The sequence below is a fragment of the Trypanosoma theileri genome (genome assembly GCF_002087225.1).
Source record: "Trypanosoma theileri isolate Edinburgh chromosome Unknown TM35_Tth_30_V1, whole genome shotgun sequence".
Taxonomy (NCBI): Eukaryota; Euglenozoa; class Kinetoplastea; order Trypanosomatida; family Trypanosomatidae; genus Trypanosoma; species Trypanosoma theileri.
The window spans coordinates 239,182-257,558 of NW_021639872.1; the positions used below are offsets into that span (position 1 = coordinate 239,182).

The window sequence follows — 18,377 nt, forward strand, 5'->3', positions numbered from 1 at the left end:
TTATTATTATTATTAACTCCAGGAGATTCATTTACGGACTCTTCACATCCAATAACTTCTCCAAGATCTACACCACGATCACCTTCAAATAAAACGTGATCTCCTGTGTGTAATTCCATAAAAGAAACCACTGTCACTTTACGTTCACCATGGCATAATAAACTCAGCATATATTTCTTTCCATCACCCATAGACCAAGCATTATCACCATTTGTCAAGGAAACCAATGGTGAACGACTTGTTGTGTTGTTATTATTACTGTTGTTGTTGCTGCTGTTTTTATTTTGTTTCTGATGACCATTGTTGTTCTTTGATTTCCCTTGACGTTGTTCTTTATTGCGACGCTGAGCCGCACGTTCTTCACGACGTGCGAGATTTGAACGACGTTTACTTTCTGCTGAATTATCATCACTTGGTTTACCTGTAGCCATCATATTATCTGTTCTTTCCTCCTCATTTTCTTCTTCTTCCTCTTCTTCTTCCATATTGCTGTTGGTGTTGTTGTTGTTGTTGTTATTATTATTGGGATTTATCTCCTCCTCTTCCATTTCTTTTTCCTCTTTTCCTTCCATAATAACATGATTGGACACTTCTCTTGTATTTTTCCTTATTCTATGCTCTTGAAATGCGGACTCAAGTTCACTGGCGAGACAACTGGAGTGTACAACGACTGCTGGTGTAGTGTTTATCTTTTGTAGTTGCGGACGGCTTCGCATCTCCACATGTATAGTATTATTATTATTATTATTATTATTAGAAGTAATAGTCGTCGTATGCGTAGAAACACAAGTTCCACACATGACTGTTTGTGCAGGAGTTATTTGATGTATATCCCGACAAGCCGTGGCAGGTGATATTGTCATTCCCATTGTAGAAGTTGGTGTGGGTGTGATAAGTGTAACGGGTAATCGTTCCTTCTGTTGTTGTGGGGTATGAAATACAGGTCCCATATATACTGTATTGCCAGTGTTGATTATTTCCAATTCTTCTTGTTTTTCTTTTAGTGTTTCTTGTCCATTTCCCTGTTCCCCAACCGCAACATCCCCGCCAAGAGAAAAGAAGGGTGTCATACTGCAAACATTACTTGCAAGATCCACAAATTGTTGAAGACGTGGTGGTTTGCTGGGTCCATATACCGGTGCGGAAGTGGATTGCTGAGTAAAGGAATTCCAATACGCCGCACGCTCCATTGCCTTTTGTGTATTTGTATCTGCAGTGGCCAAGAAGAAATTTAAAGCCCCAGAGGTGAGACCCAGTGGGGAACCTTGTTCATTAAGGTGACTGTAGTATGGATGTAATTCCTTTCCAGTCATTTGCTTGACTTCACCTGTTGGTTTTTTTTTTTTTATTTCTCAAACAAGAAAAATTGTGTATACTTCTTAGTATACGTATATAAATATAGATAGACAAGTGTAGAAATATCTATTTTTTGCTTTTTTTTTTGCTTCTTCTTCCTTTGCTTTCTCTTTCTTACTACTACAATTTCTTTTTGTTATATATATATCTATGTATGTATATGTATATTTATGTATACTTGGGTCCTTCCTCTTTTTTTTTTAATCTTTCTTTTCTTTTCTTGTTCCTGTACTCACAGAGCTGTCTCTTTAATCGTCTGCGTACGCTATATAGTTCAGAAGGGTAAAACTGTAGAATAAAAAAAAAGAAAAAAAAAAAAGAGAAGAAATAATGAAAGAATAAAGAAACACATTATTCCTTAAACAGTCTCAGTAACAAAATATGTTACGTTGAATCTATTTTGGGAATTTATCCCATTATTTTCGCCTTTTTTTTAGTTTTACAAGGGGGAATAGTTCCTTACAAGCGATTAATAATAATAACAATATATATATATATATATATATATATCAGTCTCATTCCCTACCCCGTATTTCACTCAGAGGTAGTGTGAAGATTTGTACTTCTTAAACGTTTCTTTCCTTTATGTATGTATGTTTTTTTTTTTCTTTTTTGGTTGTTCTTCTTCCTCATTTCTTTTTCCTTTTTTTTTTTTCTTTCCTTTTCCTCATTTTTTTCTCTTGAGGATTTTCCCTTTGTTTTTGTTTTTTTATTATCGCTCGACATTTCCGTTTCGACGACCTCCAGGGACCCTCTCATCACAATTTCAGACGTGTGTGTGTGTGTATAGATAGTATCAACCTCTGAGAACAGAGAGAGAGAGAGTACTAACACACAAATCAACACAACAGCAGTAGATATGCACACCCACTAATGAATATAGTACTAAAACCGATCACACCACCCTCACACTACTATTGTTATTTTATTTACTAATTTCCAACAACAAATATCATCATCATTATCATTCACCAAAGGTTACTCTTCCTCCTCATTCGCAACATCAGCCACTGCTGTAGTAGTTGTTGTTGTTGTCTTATTTGGCTCTTCTGTGCGCATCTTCTTTCGCTCTGGTTGACCTTCCTTCGGGAAGACGAGTGGTGTTGCCAGTACTTCCGCAATATCCTCAGAAACAGCTGGTGGACGTACATCATCATCAACAATGATGGGAGTCTCTGGTGGAAGTCCACACAATACAGTCACACGTTTATCAGAAACAGAAACAGTAGCGGAGAAACGTGCGGTAATGTGATGTTCACCTTTTATACGCATAACGGGTAAGGGATCAATTACATTTTGCTTTCGCAGCATTGCTACAGCCATACGTGTTTTTAGTGGATTATCTACATGGTTAAGACTGAATGGAAAACATTGATGTTTCTCTGTAATCTCTTGTAGGGATGCATGTACAGATCGTACACGGGCATCATTTTGAAAATCCACTTCTGTGCGACGGAAAATTGTGGTGGTACCATCAACAGGCATTACTTTATATATAGAGTGATCTGTAAAGGCCACATCCAGTGTCCATACTTGATTAGATCCCACCGTACACTCAGCCACATCTTGATGTGGATCTTCAAGTGTTACCCGGCGTGTAATAATACAATCCATCCCATCCGGAACCCATCGCTTTGTACGATTGGAAAGAACTCCCTCTAAGGCTTGAACCTCAAAATGATTTCCCACACGATGTATAAAATCTGTAATGTCAGCGTTTAACATACCTGGTTGCATTAAATGAATCATTCCTTGTAAGGCCACTCGTGCTGCCTCAATAGCATTACTCGCCCCTTGTGAAAGAACCCGCATTTTTGTATTCTTCTCATCATTATTATTATCAGTAGCTTCAGCTTCCGTATTATTTAAAGAAGTAGAAGAAGTGGATTTCACATTCGTATCATGCGGGACAACAATAGTGCGGGCGGCGGTAACGGGATAACCATCAATATGACAACCAACGTGAATCTTCACAACATCCCCACCGCGAAGGATCACTGCCTCTTCTTCTGAGACTGGGGCGTGATTGCAGAGTGTGTGATTAACTGAAATGTTCATTGGATAGGAGAGACCACGGAGAATACGTTTTCCATCGGCGTCCTTTGCCTTGGAGAACATTCCACGCACACGCTGCAGCAACTCCTCATCACCGAGATCACACAATTGTTTGGTGTTGGCACCAGGTACACACGCAGCGGCAACGAGATTCATCACTTCATCAAGAGCACGACCAGCGGATTTATACTTTGTCATGACATCTGGCTTTACAATGGTTTCGGCGATATTTTCTTCTGGCTCCATATTGTTTTCCAATTCACTTTCCATAATGGCAATTTTCTGTCGAATTGTAGAAGCCGAGCGAACTCTTGAACTGCTGCTTTGCCGTTCCGTAGTAGGTGTTCGTTTCGTTTCCACCTTCTTTTCATTTACACCTTTCTTTACAATAGCAGTAGCATTAGTATTAGCAGAGGAAACAGGGCCTCGGGATTTTGTTTTGCGTACGCCTGTTATTGTATTTGCGGACTGCAGTGAATCTCGCAGTTGATGCATAGAGACGGAGCGCTGGCGCTTCATGCGGAGTGTTGGCCGCGCACTCCTGCTGCGGCTGTTACTGTACCCACGTCCCATGATGTCGGGAAACACACACACACAACTAGAAGTAATTTTATTATTACAGAGAATAAAGAAAGAAAGAAAGGAAAGAAAAACAAAGGAAATATATATATATTTTTAAATGAAAACAAATAACAAAGAAGAAAAAAGAGGACAGTGAGAGAGGAGAGGGAAGAGAGAAAGGAAAATTACTACAAATAAAACAAAAAAAAATTAGAGAAAAGTGCACATATGTTTATGTGTATTTGCATACCTGTATGCATGCATGATCCCCCTCGCACATTCACAGAGGATTTTCACTCTTGTCGCAATTGAATAAAATAGTAGAGAAAAAAAAACTTAAAAATACATGTTGTTCTACATGGTCCTTCCACCTTTTCAATTGACCAACGACGCTTTTTTTTTTTTTTTGTTTTTCTTCTTTACAAGAAAGATCCTGAAAAGGAAAACAATTCTCTTTTGTCCTTCTTTTCCTTTTCTTTAGATTCCCTCTTTTTTCCTGCAAGCAGCCCATACATTGGTCAACGCAGTACATATGAAACGCTCCTTATTCTTTTCTTTTTTTCTCTTGCTTCTTCTTCTTCCTCCTCAAGTAATGTCTTTTCTTTTTATTTTATTTCTTTTTCTTGCTTCTCGACATTTTGATTCGTCTTGTTTTTGCGTTCTTTCTCATTCTCTTCAGTTTTAACAAAAACCCTTTTTGGTCTTCTTCAATGCGCCCACACCATTGTTCACTATTACCCTGTTTTTTTTTTTTGTTGTTGTTTTTCTTTGTTTGTTTTTGTTTCGTTCTTACTTTCTCTCTCTGTTTGCTTGTGTTTTTTCCACCTCATCTCTTGTTTCTTTCCTCATCGTCTCACTCCTCTCGAGGTCGTCGACTGCGTGTAGGCCGTGAGGTCCTCGTGCGCTTTCTGCGTGTGGACCGTTGGCGTCTCTCATCTAAATCCTCCTCCTCGTCGTGGTCTCTATTATATCTCTCATCCTCAGCGGCATGATCGTCTGCTGGTTCTCTTCTGTTCTTGCCGGTGCCCTTCTTCACAGTTTTTCGGATGGTCTCATGATCGTCTTCTTCTTCCTCCTCTTCCTCATCGTCGTCGTGATATTTTTTCCTCTCGTAGTGTTGTTCCTCCTCCTCGTGTTCTTCATCATCTCTGGCGTGTCGGCGATCACGACGTGCGGGGCGCTGACGACGTCGCATTTCCTCTAATTGACGCTCCAACTCTCTCAGACGCAACTGATCGGCACTAAGTTGGGACTCCTGTTTGCCCTGAGATTCATCGGGATGTCCGTCTGTCTTCTTCGGCTCATTTGAGGCCCCCTGGGTCTGATCTCTCGTTTGTTTTTCCCCCTGCGGCTCTTGTTGTTGTGGTTGTTGTTGTTGTTGTGGTCCTTGCTGTTGTTGTTCTTGTGAGGGTTGTTGTTGTTGTTGCTGCTGCTGCTGTTGTTCTTGTGAGGGTTGTTGCTGTTGTTGTTGTTGTTGTTGTTTCTGAGCTATTTGTTCTTGGTACTTCTGGCGAAGCTCCTCTAACTGCTCCTCTTGACGTTGGAGATCTTTTTGCTGTTGTTCGGAGAGTTTCTCATGGTGTTGTTGTTGTTGTTCTTCATGGTGTTCTTGTTTTTCATGTTGTTGTTCTTGTTCTCCTTCATGTTGTTGGTCTTTTAAACGTTCTTGTCGTTGTTGTTGATGGAGTTCTTCTTGATACTTCTGGTGAAGCTCATCCTGCATTTGACGTTCTCGTTCCCTTTCTAGATGACGTTCGTACTGTGATTTATCATTTTTGTGTTTATCTGCCTCTTCAATAGAGGTGGTGGTGTCGTACACATCATGATCATACTTCTCTCCCTCCACTGGCATAGTGTGTACAAAGATAATATCATGATTATCCGTCACTCCACCAGTCTCTGCGCTTAATCCAATATAATATTCCTTATTCTTGGTATCCAGGTGTACATCCACAACGGTGGTACACAGCACTTCATCTTCTTCTCCTGTACGTGAGAGATAAACTTGCAGTACATTTCCCACATAATGTAAACGGGCAGTAGAGGGATATTGAGAGCTTTGCCGGAAATTATATTGGCAACTCCCTACATATTCTCCCTTGTAGTCATTCTGTGGGTGATACTGTCTACCGGGGTTACTTCCATCATTATATAATACATACACCGCCGGGTTATCTCGCATTCCATCATTATCATAGGTATCAAATATCACACCAATTCCTGTAAACTTCATAGGCCTTCCCAAAAGAGGTCCATTAATGACGGGAGTTTCTGTTGTAATCCACAAAGCAAATCCATCAGCCCCACCCGAACGTCCACCGTGTACGTGAAAACCCACCACAATCTCAAATGACGGCATATCCAACACTTCTGTATTCCATAAATGCCCCACATGGCCTCCGCGGTCTGGTGTGAGGCGGACGTAATGATCTGTGATGACGGTGGAGCCGGATGTGGTCCAATACTGCAGTTCACCTTCGCCAAAGTATGAGCGGAGAAGCGGTGGGGTGAAGGCGTGGTGTTGAATGACCCGATCGGTGGTGCGGTGTTGTTCGGCCGGTGTGAGGCGAGGCACCGTGTCTGCAACTACAACCACCGTAGCCATAGTTATCGCAGAGAGAAATAGAAACAATAGTAAAGAAGGGAAATGGGAGTGGAAGTGGGTCATCTTTCCTCTCAGAGTATACATATATTCTTTATATATATATAGATAGATAGATAAATATATATAGATAGAATGAGTATCTTTGTCTATATAATGCTAATTCAAAGATGGATACCTCTGATGTGTTTTCCTTCTTTTTTTTACTTTTTTTTTTTTTTTGTTTCCTCTCTCTTTCTTTTTTCTTTGTTTGGTGTAATCCAGTTGCTGAATACCTGTGATTACTTCTACTATAGTGTTTTCTTTTGTTTTTTCTCGTTCGTTTTTTCTTTTTTTTTTCCCTTTTTTATCTCGTTCCAATTGTCCAATATGAACACTTAATCAACACTTGGTTTTGTTCACACTATCCTACGGCTTTCTTTATCTAACCCTTCAGGCAGGTTAAGTAAGCACAAGGGTTTTTAAAAAAAGAAAAAAACCCTCTATAAACATAAAAGAAAAGAAAAGAAAAAAAGAAAAAAAAACCAAAGTACCAGCACATTACTCACATAGACAAAGACAGACAGACAGACACACATAGCCTATTTCTCTATTCATATGTGTATATGAACGCATAGATACTCAAAAAATGTAAAGCGAATAGCAATTACGGTTTGCATTTATGTAAACCTCGAATCAATACCATTCGCTTTGTGAATGGCGTCCGCATAATAATAACCACAAATAATAATAATAATAATAATAATAATAATAATAATAATAATAATAATAATAATAATAATAATAAACGTGCGATGGGGAAAGGGTAAAGGTGTGAGATATAGAAAAGCACTTCCACTTAACATCATTCTTTCTCCTTCTTCTTATTCTCTGATTTTATTTTATTTTTTCTCACCACACCTTCTCTCTCTCATACATTCTTTTCACCTCTCATCAACACTCCATTGAGAGAAAAAAGAATGGAAATAGAGAGAGAGAGAGAGTCTGTGTGTATCCTTAACATCAACAACAGGAATAGCAGAAGAGAAATATAATCCAATAACGTAGGGAAAAACAAAACAAAACAAAGCTACAGAAAAATAACTATTTGTTAAGTGGTGTATGAATTCCTTCTTCTTTAATGTCATCACTTCTTATCTCTCTCACTCTTTCTCTATCACTACAACTATTTTGTTTCTCTGTTCTTTTTGTTTTCTTTTTCTATTTCTATTTTACTTTCCCCATACCCATCACCCCACCTATATAGTTTCATTCTCATCGGTGATTTCCACTTTCAAGTTCTTACCAAAATCCTCATTTCTATTCTCTCTCATTCAATCAATCTATCCATCTCTCCCTCACAACACACGCAGTGAAAGATATACAGCTATATATATATATATATATATATATATAAACAGAGGCGCACATACAGAGAGAGAAAGAAAGAAAAAAAAAATATACGAGTGACGAAAACACCGAGACGCAAACATCCTTTTGTAGTATATAACCCCAAGAATCGCATATATATATATGTATATATATGTATATATACATACATATCCACAGAAACATACATGTAAATACATATACACACAGTAGGTAAGAAAAGATACATAAAATGCACCTTCTCAGTCCCTTTACTCTGATCAACGCCACCTGCTGCAAAAAGAGAGATAAAGTATATATATATTAAGAAAAGAAAAAAAAAACATGGAAGTATCACATGGAATTGTGAGGAAAAAAAAAAATCAAAGGGAAACAAGAAAGATAAAACAGATAAAAGAAGGAAAGGAAACACCATTAAAAACAAAAACAAAAAAAAAGAAAAAAAAAAAACACAAGACGAGAGTTTTCTTTTTCCCTTCTTTTTCTTTCTTTCTCTCTCTCTCTCTCCTCTTTTCCCTTTTCCTTTTTTTTTTTCTCTTAGTGTTTAACCTTTTTCTTTTTCAGTTTCTATTTCTTCTACTTCTACGCTTCTGCATCTCGGCGAGCCGCCATTTCTACCCGATACCGTGCAATCTCCTGCTGTAGATTCATATCCACCTGAATCTCATCATTAAATGCCTCACCAGTGAGTGGATCAACATGACCCACACGATCCACAACTTCCTGTAGGGCATCCAATTCAAAACGATGACCATTCTGTAGTACTACCGGTTCTCGCATTAATTTCTTTGTTAACATACAAACATACTCTTGTGGATGTTTTGTTTTCTTTTTCTTTTCCTGTTGTTTCCTTGACTTTGGATCCATTGTTCCTCCAGTTATGGTCGCACCTGTGGAAGATCTAGTGTGTGGAGGTATATTTCCATCGCCTCTTCCTCCCTCTGCGGCTAAAGCAAATGGCATCAATACACACAAATCCCCAAGTAATTGTCCAATAGCCAATTCCATCATGAGGGATTGCAGCATGCCGAGTTGTTCCTCCAATGCCTGTATTGCCATTGCAGACTCATTTACACCTTCCGGATCTTCTTCTTGTAATTTCTTTTGTAAAACCTCCACAGATTCATTCTCGGTAACGCAGTAGGTGGAGGTTTCATTAGATAAACAGTACATAAAGGCCTGAGAGGCGGTGAAATGTGCACCTGGACGTAATGGATTCTTATCCGTAGCCAATGTTGAGATGAGAGTATTAAACACCTCCACCAATTGATGGATCTTCACCGCATTTACATTACACAATACCTCTACGGCTAATACAAGAACCAACATTCCCACATATTCTCCACATAATAATCGTTCTATTCCCTGCACTTGTACAATAAGGGATGCTAACGATGAGGCAAAGGTATCTTGCACGGGTTGAGATGGGCGATAAGTGGCAAATCGCAGTAACCGCATCACCGCAATCGCAACATTCATAAATGGATTATTCTGCGACTCACATGATGGATTCCGTGTTTTTTCCCAACAACGTAGCGCGAGACGAATAAAGGGTGTAAGTGTAGTGCCCATAAAGGATTGATATTGGGCAAGAAAGGATTGTTGATATCCACGTACAAGATCCATTCGCTCACAGAAGTCAGCGACATTTAATAACATCACTGCCATGTAACGAAAGACTACAGTGAAGTGTGTGGCCACACCATCCCGTATTGTATCTGATAAAGGTGTTTGACCATCAATAACGGCAGAAAGTTGATTCTCACGAACAGCAGTAACCCAACGTTCATTTAATTCCGCAAAGAGTCCCTGCAATGCATTCTGTTGAGTGAGGTGAATAAGCAATGCGGTGATGCGTTCCTGAAAGGCTGTTATCTTTGTTGTTTCAATAGCTTGATGTTCCTCTGGGGCGGTAAAGTATGTACCAGGTGTTGTTAATTCATACATACAACGCATACAAGCATGAATAATTTCCCACTCCAATGATCTGTTTTTAATAATAGATTGTAAAGTAGCCACCAGTCGAGTATCATCTCCAGCGTAGAGTTGTTGAAGAAGATCACCTGCCTTTAATCGTGTATAGCCCGTACAACGAAAGAGTAGTATGGTTAACATCTCATGTTGACGATCCACAGTTCCTGTTCCCTGATCTTCTAAAAACTTTTCAAAGGATTCATTTAATTTATTTACGGCGTCAAATAAATCTTCGGAGCGAAATTTACTATTAGAGACATGTGACAGATTATATAAAGACTCCAAAGCCATAATTCGTGTATTTGTATTTTTACTGTCATCATTTGCAATAGTTACAAGTCGAGATAATACCTCTTTACACATTGCCTGTTGTTTTTCAATGAGTGTCTGAGCCACACCTGGCTCTAAGAAACTGGAGGATAGGCATGAAAGTGTAGAGGCCGCAATAGCCTCGGGACTCTGATCAAGGAATGTTGAAATGGCACTGTGAACCGTCATTCCTTATTATTCTTAATATTATTAATATAAATAATATTATTAATATAAATAATATTATTATTATTTTCTTCTATCGTTCTTTCTTTCTATCTTTCTATCTTCTTCTTGTTTTTCTTTTTCGATGCCGTATACTTTGGATTAAAAAAAAAAAGCTCTCGTAAAAGGGAGTCTCTTTTTTTTTTTGTTCTTTTTCAATGTTTGGCTTTCTGATTTTCTTTTTTCTTTCTTTCTTCAGATAGTTCCTCCTATCAATCCAAGATTTTCTTTTCTTTCTTTCTTTTTTTTTTTTGATGATATCCCACTCCCCTCTTGTGGTTTGTTTGTTTTTATTTTGTTCTTTCACTAAAAAGGGTGAATTGATAAATGAATAATGATGCAAAACTAATAGAGTTACTAACGACCGTAGTGGTCCTTAAGTTCTTAACTATACCAAAATAATAATAATAAAACAAAAAACGAGTTATCCAACAGAGAGAAGGAAAAAAAAAGTGAAAAGGAAGAAAACCAATCCTTAAATAATATATATATCTGTATATATAGCATTAAACTGATACCTCAAAGAAGATAGAGGACTCCAGCTATACAGAAGAAAAAAAACTTCATAATTCAAATAATAATAATAAAAACACTAATAATAAAAGAACTATCATTAAAATTTGAATGCTCCAACGTAGCATCAGAAATTAGCACATACTGTATAAGTTTTAACTTTTGGCACCAGCGAATAGTAACTAACAGCAAATTGACATGAACTCCTCATTATTATTATTTTTTTTTTGTTTTTCTTTTTTTTTTTTCTTATTTCACATTTACACAAAAAGAGAATCCATCATAACAACAAGAAGAACATGATCGATAATACAAAGCAAACAATCCTTACTATACTTACTTCTTCCTCTTCTCTGCAGTGTTAGATCCAGAACACAAGTGTGTGTGTGTGTATGTGTGTAGTCAAAAAGTGCTTTCGTTTATATACATACATATATATATATACCTATAATAATAAACTGTTTAACTTCATTGCTTTCCGTTGAACTTTTTACTTCACATATTCCCAATTTTTTGATTTGTTTTTTTTTTTTTTTTATTTCTTTCGTTACTTCCTTCCCTCTTCAATTATCATTACTTTCTCCCTTTTTCTCCATAATAAAATATATACACCTTGTGTACAGCAGACCGTACGAAATCTCTCATTATTATGACCTCCACCCACCCCATTAAATCTCTTTTGTAAAGAATTACACGCTCATTTCCCTAATGAATTCCTCTCGGAATATATAAGTGTATAAAGTGACATTCTTATACCCATATATGTAAGAAACACGCCTATCATCATTATAGGTGTTATCTCCTCCAAAAAGTAAAAAAGGAAGGAAGGAAGGAAGGAAGGAAAAGAAAAAACAACTAACAATAAAGGAAAAACAAAAGAAAAAAAAAATCCGAACTAAACTAAACTAAACTACTAAAAAAAACAAAGGTATACCACATATATATATATATATATATTCACTCTCAATCACTTACTCTCTCCTTCTTCTTCTCCATCTTCCCTATCCATATTCTCTACTACACTACGCAGTTGCCCTTCCACCAACACCCGCTGTCGAGACCAGAAGGCCGTCTCCTGCGATCGAAACGGCAATCGCTCGGGCGGCACCGGCAGAAACCACGCGGGAAACACCGGGCCAACGCCAAACACAATCTGCATATTCCGCAATGAACACGATCGACTGGCAGCCTCACCGTAGACATCAACATTATCCTCCAATTCCCCCGGTATATAGGCATATCCAGTCTCAAGAGGGCGTGTTGTCTGTATACGTTGTCTTTCTTCTTCTTGAATGACTCGCAGTGTACTGTCGCCGCGAGATAATAACCAGAGATTCTCTAAAAAGAAGACAAATAGCGCCAGACTAAAGAAGGAAGTGAAAATAATAATAATAAAAAAAAACAAATCATTGTCAAACGGGCTATTTATATAACAACGCTCTTGAGAACTGCAGACCAAAAATTGGACTGGTACCGAACCTAATGCCAGAGACAAGTATCCAATAAAGAGAATGAAGTATTTGTGATTACTATAGCCAATACAACGTGAAAGCCAAACACAGTGATGATCCATATGATATATACACATATTGCATCTAGAGCAATGGTGTGTCTCTGATAGTTTATACACACGACAGAACCGACAACGTTTTGCCCCACCCAAGAGAAATGACATTTCCCTTTCAAAACTCTCAGGAGAGCGGTCAAGGGCTGCAAGAATATCAGAGGCAACGATAGCAATATTTCGATGCGGCATCCAAAGTGGAGTTGATGTATTTTGAAATGCCCAACGATGATCATGAGAGGAATTTACTTCTTCTGGTTCCTGTGCTTGTACTTCTTGTTCCTCTGATTGCAGTTGCGGTTGATGTGTTAAGACATTCGTATGAATAGAAACTTCCGTCACTTCGGGTATTTTATTCACATTCTTATCATTCTCCTCTATATGAGGATTCCGTATGATTTCCTGTTCCTCCATAGTTTCCCTATTTATATTCTCTGTATGATCTACAGATGCATTTACTACTTCTTCCATAGGTGATGGTTGATAATAGAATGCCGTACCCATACCGTTAGTATTAGTATTAGTATTAGCTGTTGTTGTTGTGTTTGTGTTTGTGGAAAGAACAGTCCCATCATTATTATTATGATTCTCTGTATGGATTGCAGTAATATTAGTATTAGTAATATTAGTATTAGTAATATTAGTAGTATCCCCACCTTGCCGTATGATATTCCTTAACACCGCCCGTATAAAGTCCTCCATGGGTTTCTCAGCCAACCATGAGGGGACTACACCAGGATTTACAAAGTTTAACAGACAATACGAAAATAGTACCATAAAAATAGAAAAATAGAAGATTAAATCTAAGCAAATATTCAAAAAGGTTGGGCCTTCAAACAGTAATGGTAACTGTATGCAAAACAAATTAAAAAACAAAAAACATAGAAAAAACCAAAATAAAACAATGTTGCTTATAGCACAGCAAATCCGTGAGAAACATCGTCGTATACGTGCGAAATCCACCTCTACCATATATCCTGTGTTGAGAAAAAGAAAGAGAGCACGGCACTAAAAATAGAACTACCAATAAAAAAAAACTACTTACTTGTATTGAAATTTTAAATGATCTGTTTCCTAACGTTCTTTTCTTTTTTTTTACGTATGTGTGTGTATGTGTGTAAAAAAATACCGTAAAAATAGTCAAAGAAATGAAGAAAAAAAGAAAAGAGTAAAAATAAATAAATAAATAAATGATTTGGGGAATGTTAAACTGCAAAAGCTTGAAAAAAGAGAGAGATACACTTGGGAGTCCTCTCGCCCAAGCAATCCATGTTGATACCACCTCATAATCACAGAAAATACAGAAACAAATATATATATACTTGTAGCGTATTTCTTTTCTTTTCCTTATTTTCTTATTAGTTACTTTAGTCCGTCATCTTTAAAACTTTTTTTTTTTCATTATACTCTCTTGTAACCTTTTCCCATGACCCATCTTACACCCATATCTAACACACACACTCTCTCTCTCTTTTATGTGAGTTCATGAGTAAATAAATTTTTCCCCCTTCCTCCTTCTTCTCGCTGTTAATCAAACCGATTCACCCTTACATGCAGAGAGCATTAGATCATCCACTTATAGCCTGAGTGAGATGTTAGTGAGGTGAGGTGATGTGATGGTGTGGGGGTGGATTATCTTTCTCTGTTTATTTCTATTCACCATCATTTCGTGATGGGAAGTGTCCCGTTAACTCACCAAACTGCCGCATCCCACTCAGTTGCTCTTCCACATGTGTTTCCTTCAGTAATTTAAATAACTCGACTGCAGGACTTGTCGAGATTGTATTTCCCCCTCCTCCATTTATATTGGCTGTCTGTTCCACACATTGTATAATTCCCATGAGAACTGTCCACGCATTGCAAGTATCAATTGGACTGAGAAAGTCATCCTCATCGAGGAGATTTCCCTCTTCTTCCTCTTCTTCTCCACTGTTCACAATACCAATACCACCTTTCGCCCGAGCCACAGCAACAGCTTTAATTAATGAATGGAGATGCGCACTATCGGCAGACCCCATCTCAGTACTATTATTATTATTATTATCTCCACAGTCCTCATCCATGTCATCAATATCATTATCATCATCATCATCCAATTCAATTTCATCATCCTCATCATTACCCGCACCCCACGCACTATCATCACTGCAGGAATCCTCATCGTCATCCTCATCATCCTCATCGTTGTTACTATGCTCACCCTCTGCATGTTTTTCAATCTCCACTGCAAGCATGACGGCTTCACATTCGGTGTATTTTGCCAAAATGTTGCTGAGCAGCACTCCGCGGAGTACTTCCTCCACTCCCGCTGCCGCCTCTGGTTGCTTAAGCCACAACATCACAAGTGATCCAATAGCCAAGAGAAATAACCGGCGATCGTAGGAACGCAACATAGATTGCATAGCTTCCCCTTGTACGAGTTGTACATATTGGGCAAAGAGAGGTGAAAGGGCACCAGCGGCGGAAAGTGTAGATACCGTACAGGCGGCATCTGCAAGGATAGCAGAAAGAATAGTATTTACAAATAACACAGCAAATGTGCGGCGTCCCTTCTCCTGGGTAGAAGCATCACCTAATACCAATAAGGCAGATCGTATTATATGATCAATAAGTCTATTTATTACTTCTATTGGTATCCCTTCTATGCATGGACTCTCTTGTTCCTGTTTTAATTTCCACATATTCTGTAGTATAGAATCATACATTTTTGGAACCCCAGAGAGTTCCCGAAGTCTCAAGGCATTGCTGTTATTTAACACCGCATCACACATTGTACACACCACTTGTGCAGGTGTCATGGAGGCAAGAGAAACTGCAAATGGCGGTACATCACAGATAGTATTCATTGGAGAAAAAAGGAAAACCGCAGGAGACACACAGACAAAATTATCAAGAGGTGGTAACATTAAACTAAAATAATCTACTGCCCCTTGTACAACGAGTCGATGAAGACATAGTAATAATCTCCATGTGGGTGAGGCTACCGCTGAACTATGTGATAATACGGTTGTGAGTAGCATCAGTGCGGCATCCATAAATCCCAATGTACTTCCACCTTCTTCAGACATAATAGCAAATAACATTGGTGCGATGCGTTCTTGAATTTGCAGTAGGAGATTACTTTCCTGCAAGGCAGCTTCAGAGGCTGCACTATGATGGGGGAGTGCACGTACTAAAGTGGTAAGAGTTTCCAAAACCTCATCAGCGGCCATAATAGAATCCGCAATATCCCCATCACATCCATCTAATAAACCACCTTTACTTTTATTATTATTATTATCAAGTGCTTGTACAACCGCATCTTCATGTTCTGCTGCTATGGTTCGTTGTAGTACTTGTTCAAAGTGTTGTACAAGCATCTCTGTTAATTGCAAAGCCCACTGGGAGAGACTGTCTCTGTAGTGTTTAATCGTCTTGCGTAGAGTTCGAACAACCCCTTCATTATCCATTAAACGCATGGCATTAAAATAATGTTGGATAATATTACTAATACATGGGGTAACCACATCCCGTGCGTATGGATGACAAATAAGTGGGGATAAAGACATACAAGTTTGCATCTGAACAGGAACCTCTGTATCATTTAAAAGAGGAAGAATATCAGAGAGTACTCGTTGAAAAGATTCACAATTACTCCATTTTATTTTAGGTGCAAATACACTGAGTAGAAGTACACTTCGTGCTCGTAAAAACCCTACAGGTGATTTGGAAACAGGAGCAATATGACGTACAATAATAGATTCTATCATCTCATCACTAACATTAACTTCATACATCACCTTACTTAATTGATACATTGCAAAAAGTGCGGCATCCATTACACGTGCGGACTCCACTACACCCTGCACTGCCGCCTCTGTGTGTCTAGTGAGTTGTTCCATCACAAACTGCAATACGTGTGTGAGTAGTGTATTATCATGAAAAGACTTGGATGGTACCACCAATGCAATCATTAAACTAGCGGCTCCCAACTTTGCACTGTATACATCTCCACAAGGGTTTGTCTGTTGACGTACATACTCAGCAGGGTTTAGTGCCCACGTCTCTGCCTCCGCTGCGGTGAAGGCAAGTCGTGGAAAGATTAAATTTGTGAAAAGTTCACCCGCATTTGGAGTAATGAGAGAAGTATATAAAGTACGTGCATTCACTCCAACAGTGAGGACTTCCAATGCGAGAATATACGCAGGTGAGGTTACACACCGTGAAGTGGCATGCCAACGTACAAACTCTAATGCCTGTTCTGCAAATCTTAACATGTGATGATCACAATAATATTTTGCTGCAGCCCGTGCCCGCCGTTCGCAGCTCTTTGGAGACATCAATTCCTGCAATAATCTTAAAGAGAGATTCTCTGCCCATTTTAGTAGTTTCCATGTAGGAGATTCGTGAAATGCGGAAAAGAGATCGGAATCATCTACATCATTACTGGGAATACGTTGACGGTATAATGGTAGAAGTGTGGAGTGTGTAATATCCAACAATTGTCCAAGGCAACTTTGGCAAAAACGTTCCATTGTAGTTGGTTCACAGAGAAATCGTGGCCAACGTGAGGCGGTGAGAATGTAAAAACATTTAAATGTTAATCGTAAACAATGAGAGAGATCATTATGCCATACGGAGATTGTAAACATTTGAGATTCACTCATATTAGTACTAACAGCTTGTTGTTGTTGTTGTTGTTGTTGTTGTTGAATTAACTCCTGTGTCCATGCCTGTAGTAACAACTCCGTTAATGAGAAGAGTGATGGGAAGAGATTTTCTACAAAGTCATCTATCACATCTGCATCCACCATAACTGGATTATCATAAGCCTTACAAGAGGCATATAAAACCCCAAGGGCTCCTTTTAATCGAATTGTTAAAGACTCCTTTGATTGTGAATAAGAGTCAGCTACTCCACGAAGACCATTCACACACTCGTCTAATATTTTCATCAGTTGAGGCATTAGTGTTGGCCAACGTTGAGGATAATCATAATTGATGAGTTCTTGTGTGGTAGCCAAAAGTTGTCGTCTAATAGATTCTGGTACATGTGGTTCACATTGTAAAGGAACAATACACTCTCGTACGGCATCCTTTACATCTGATGTAAAGTATGATTGACGATTCCAATCACTTCGACCCAATACATTACGTACACGTATAGCTGCTGCTTGTTGAACTTGATGTGTTATTGTTGTTGTTTCTCCTGTTTGTACATTCTGCGGTATTTCCTGAGTGGCAAAGTGAATAAGACGGATGATTAGATGTGGATCTGTGGAGATCTGAGCGAGTGCCGCCTCTGCCTGTTCACGCACCACCTTATCAGGAGAGAGAGTACCAGCAAATATCTGCTGGAGTAGCAAACCCTCCTCGCCTGACATTGGCACCTCCCACAGCAGAGATCACTTGCAAAGCAAATAAATAAATAAATAATAATAATAAATAATAATAGAGTTAGAAGGAAGAAAGAAAAACAAAGAATGCAGGTTAAAGGTGAAGCATTGTGTGTATGTGTGCAAAGGAAAGAAAAGGAAAAAAAACAATTAAAAAAAAAAGGACAGGGATAAAAAATAATAAAAAATAGAGTACATATATATATATATTCTTCCCCTGTATAGGGTAGATCGATTGATATAATGTAAATAGCCAAGTACGAAGCATTAAATGTTAACAAACAATATGCATTGTTAGCAACACTAAAACAAACAATAAAAAAAAGCAAATGAAAAAAAAAAACAACAAAAATAGCATTAACACTAGCAAATAATAATAATAATAATGGTAGTAGTAGTAATAAAAACCAATATAAGAAAGGAAGGAAAATAGACATAAATATAAAGACGAAACATTAAGTTGTACACTCGCAAG

The 18,377-nt window shown here is 38.2% G+C and overlaps 6 protein-coding genes across 6 annotated transcripts; all 6 read right to left on the bottom strand.

Moving 5' to 3' along the window:
* Positions 1-2: 2 nt before the first annotated feature.
* TM35_000301790 (uncharacterized protein) lies at positions 3-1,313 on the bottom strand (the record flags this gene model as incomplete). Its single annotated transcript, XM_029028502.1, has 1 exon — positions 3-1,313. A coding segment is annotated over one exon (1,311 nt), but the record flags the coding sequence as incomplete, so codon positions are not given.
* A 1,021-nt stretch (positions 1,314-2,334) lies between these two features.
* Positions 2,335-3,984, bottom strand: TM35_000301800 (proliferation-associated 2g4; the record flags this gene model as incomplete). The annotated part of the gene is made up of 1 exon (XM_029028503.1): positions 2,335-3,984. The coding sequence occupies one exon, from the start codon at positions 3,982-3,984 to the stop codon at positions 2,335-2,337; it is 1,650 nt and encodes a 549-aa protein (XP_028880206.1).
* An 841-nt stretch (positions 3,985-4,825) lies between these two features.
* On the bottom strand, positions 4,826-6,577 carry TM35_000301810 (putative lectin; the record flags this gene model as incomplete). The annotated part of the gene is made up of 1 exon (XM_029028504.1): positions 4,826-6,577. The coding sequence occupies one exon, from the start codon at positions 6,575-6,577 to the stop codon at positions 4,826-4,828; it is 1,752 nt and encodes a 583-aa protein (XP_028880207.1).
* Positions 6,578-8,524: 1,947 nt separating this feature from the next.
* On the bottom strand, positions 8,525-10,414 carry TM35_000301820 (uncharacterized protein; the record flags this gene model as incomplete). The annotated part of the gene is made up of 1 exon (XM_029028505.1): positions 8,525-10,414. The coding sequence occupies one exon, from the start codon at positions 10,412-10,414 to the stop codon at positions 8,525-8,527; it is 1,890 nt and encodes a 629-aa protein (XP_028880208.1).
* A 1,516-nt stretch (positions 10,415-11,930) lies between these two features.
* Positions 11,931-13,304, bottom strand: TM35_000301830 (putative zinc-binding protein; the record flags this gene model as incomplete). Its single annotated transcript, XM_029028506.1, has 1 exon — positions 11,931-13,304. The coding sequence occupies one exon, from the start codon at positions 13,302-13,304 to the stop codon at positions 11,931-11,933; it is 1,374 nt and encodes a 457-aa protein (XP_028880209.1).
* Positions 13,305-14,179: 875 nt separating this feature from the next.
* TM35_000301840 (importin-7) lies at positions 14,180-17,890 on the bottom strand (the record flags this gene model as incomplete). The annotated part of the gene is made up of 1 exon (XM_029028507.1): positions 14,180-17,890. One exon carries the CDS (start codon positions 17,888-17,890, stop codon positions 14,180-14,182), a length of 3,711 nt encoding a protein of 1,236 aa, XP_028880210.1.
* Positions 17,891-18,377: the final 487 nt, after the last annotated feature.